The sequence below is a fragment of the Myotis brandtii genome, unplaced genomic scaffold, assembly GCF_000412655.1.
Source record: "Myotis brandtii unplaced genomic scaffold, ASM41265v1 scaffold357, whole genome shotgun sequence".
Taxonomy (NCBI): domain Eukaryota; kingdom Metazoa; phylum Chordata; class Mammalia; order Chiroptera; family Vespertilionidae; genus Myotis; species Myotis brandtii.
The window spans coordinates 741,811-743,045 of NW_005363729.1; the positions used below are offsets into that span (position 1 = coordinate 741,811).

Below are 1,235 nucleotides of genomic sequence, written 5' to 3' on the forward strand. Positions count from 1 at the left end.
TGCCCCCACCAGGCAGCTCCGGCCCATCCGACCTGGGTGGCCCCACGCAGCTCCCCCAGCCGCGGTCCTCACCGGGGAACCCAGCAACGTACCCTCTGGCGGGGTTGTCACGGGCACTGAAGGGAGCACAGTGAGCCATTGTCAGTTCGTGTCAACCCACAAAAACCCACCGAAGTGGAGGGGAGATTCTTCCGATGAGGACAGAGGCCGGGGTCCCGGCTCCTGACTCAGTGCTCCTGCCTGCTTCCCCCACATCATGGGATAAAAGTCTCTCTGTTCATAGATAAAGAAAGTACTTTCTAACTTCAAAGACTTTTCGTCTCCCTGTGTCTGTTTCTGGGGAGAGAGGGGTTTGTGCTCACAGAGACCCTGGTGGCAGGCCCAGCTGGGGAGGAGGGCGGGAGAGGGGCTCAGGACAGGGGCTGGGCCCCCACCCCGGGACCTCCCTTCAATTTGTGGAGGCCCCATCGTTGCTCTAGTTTAAAAGGAAACTTCCCCCTTTCTCCACCCCCTCCAGCAAGAACGGGGTGCATTCCCAAGGCCAGGAGTCAGAGCTCAGCTCCGTGGGGGCCGCGCCTGCTCAGCTGACCTGCGTGTGCAAACCTAGTCCAGCCGGCACCGCGTCCCGGGCCCGGGTGTGCACGCGGGCACCGCGCTTGGTCACATGCGAGGGTGTGGGTGCCCCGAACGTTGATCGTGTGAGTGGAGAATGTGGGGTCCGCGCCCAGGGTGGCGGTGGAGTGCGTGCACGTGTGTGGCTGCCTGTCCTGCCCCTGCGGCTGCGCTCCCCGGGCCCGGGGCGTCCTGTTGCTTGGGGTGTGCAGCCGGGGACCCTGGAGAGCATCTATTTCTCACACTGTCCTCAAATTGGCGAGCTTGGGACACAGGGTCAAGGAGGAGGAGTGTAGGAGGGAGGCCAGCTGGGAGGCTGGGTAGGGCCGGCTCAGGACGGAGGAGAGACTCACCCCGAAGTAGGCCCTGTCCCCGTTCGTCCAGAGCACGGCCAGGTCGGCGTTCTCCATCTCCCCGCGGTCCGACATCCCGAACAGCACCCCGGCCTTGAGCTCGCGCACCAGCAGCTGGAAGTGGACGGTCTCCTGCGCGTAGCTGACGTTCCAGGAGAGCTCCAGGGTCCCCTCGGGGTCCAGGGGGATGCGGTAGGGGAAGGGGCTCTCGGGGGGCGTCGAGCCCTGCAGCGCGGCCACCAGGATGACCAGGAACACGGCCACCGCCGT

At 65.0% G+C, this 1,235-nt stretch overlaps 1 protein-coding gene across 1 annotated transcript in view; it reads right to left on the reverse strand.

The window, feature by feature from the left end:
* Positions 1 to 1,235, reverse strand: part of DBH (dopamine beta-hydroxylase (dopamine beta-monooxygenase)) — a gene marked incomplete at its 5' end in the record, with an annotated part of 10,784 nt that extends 9,549 nt beyond the window's left edge. The window contains one exon of the mRNA XM_005871799.2: positions 966 to 1,235. Within this exon, the coding sequence (XP_005871861.1) occupies positions 966 to 1,235 (270 nt within the window). The remainder of the gene's footprint in view (positions 1 to 965) is intronic.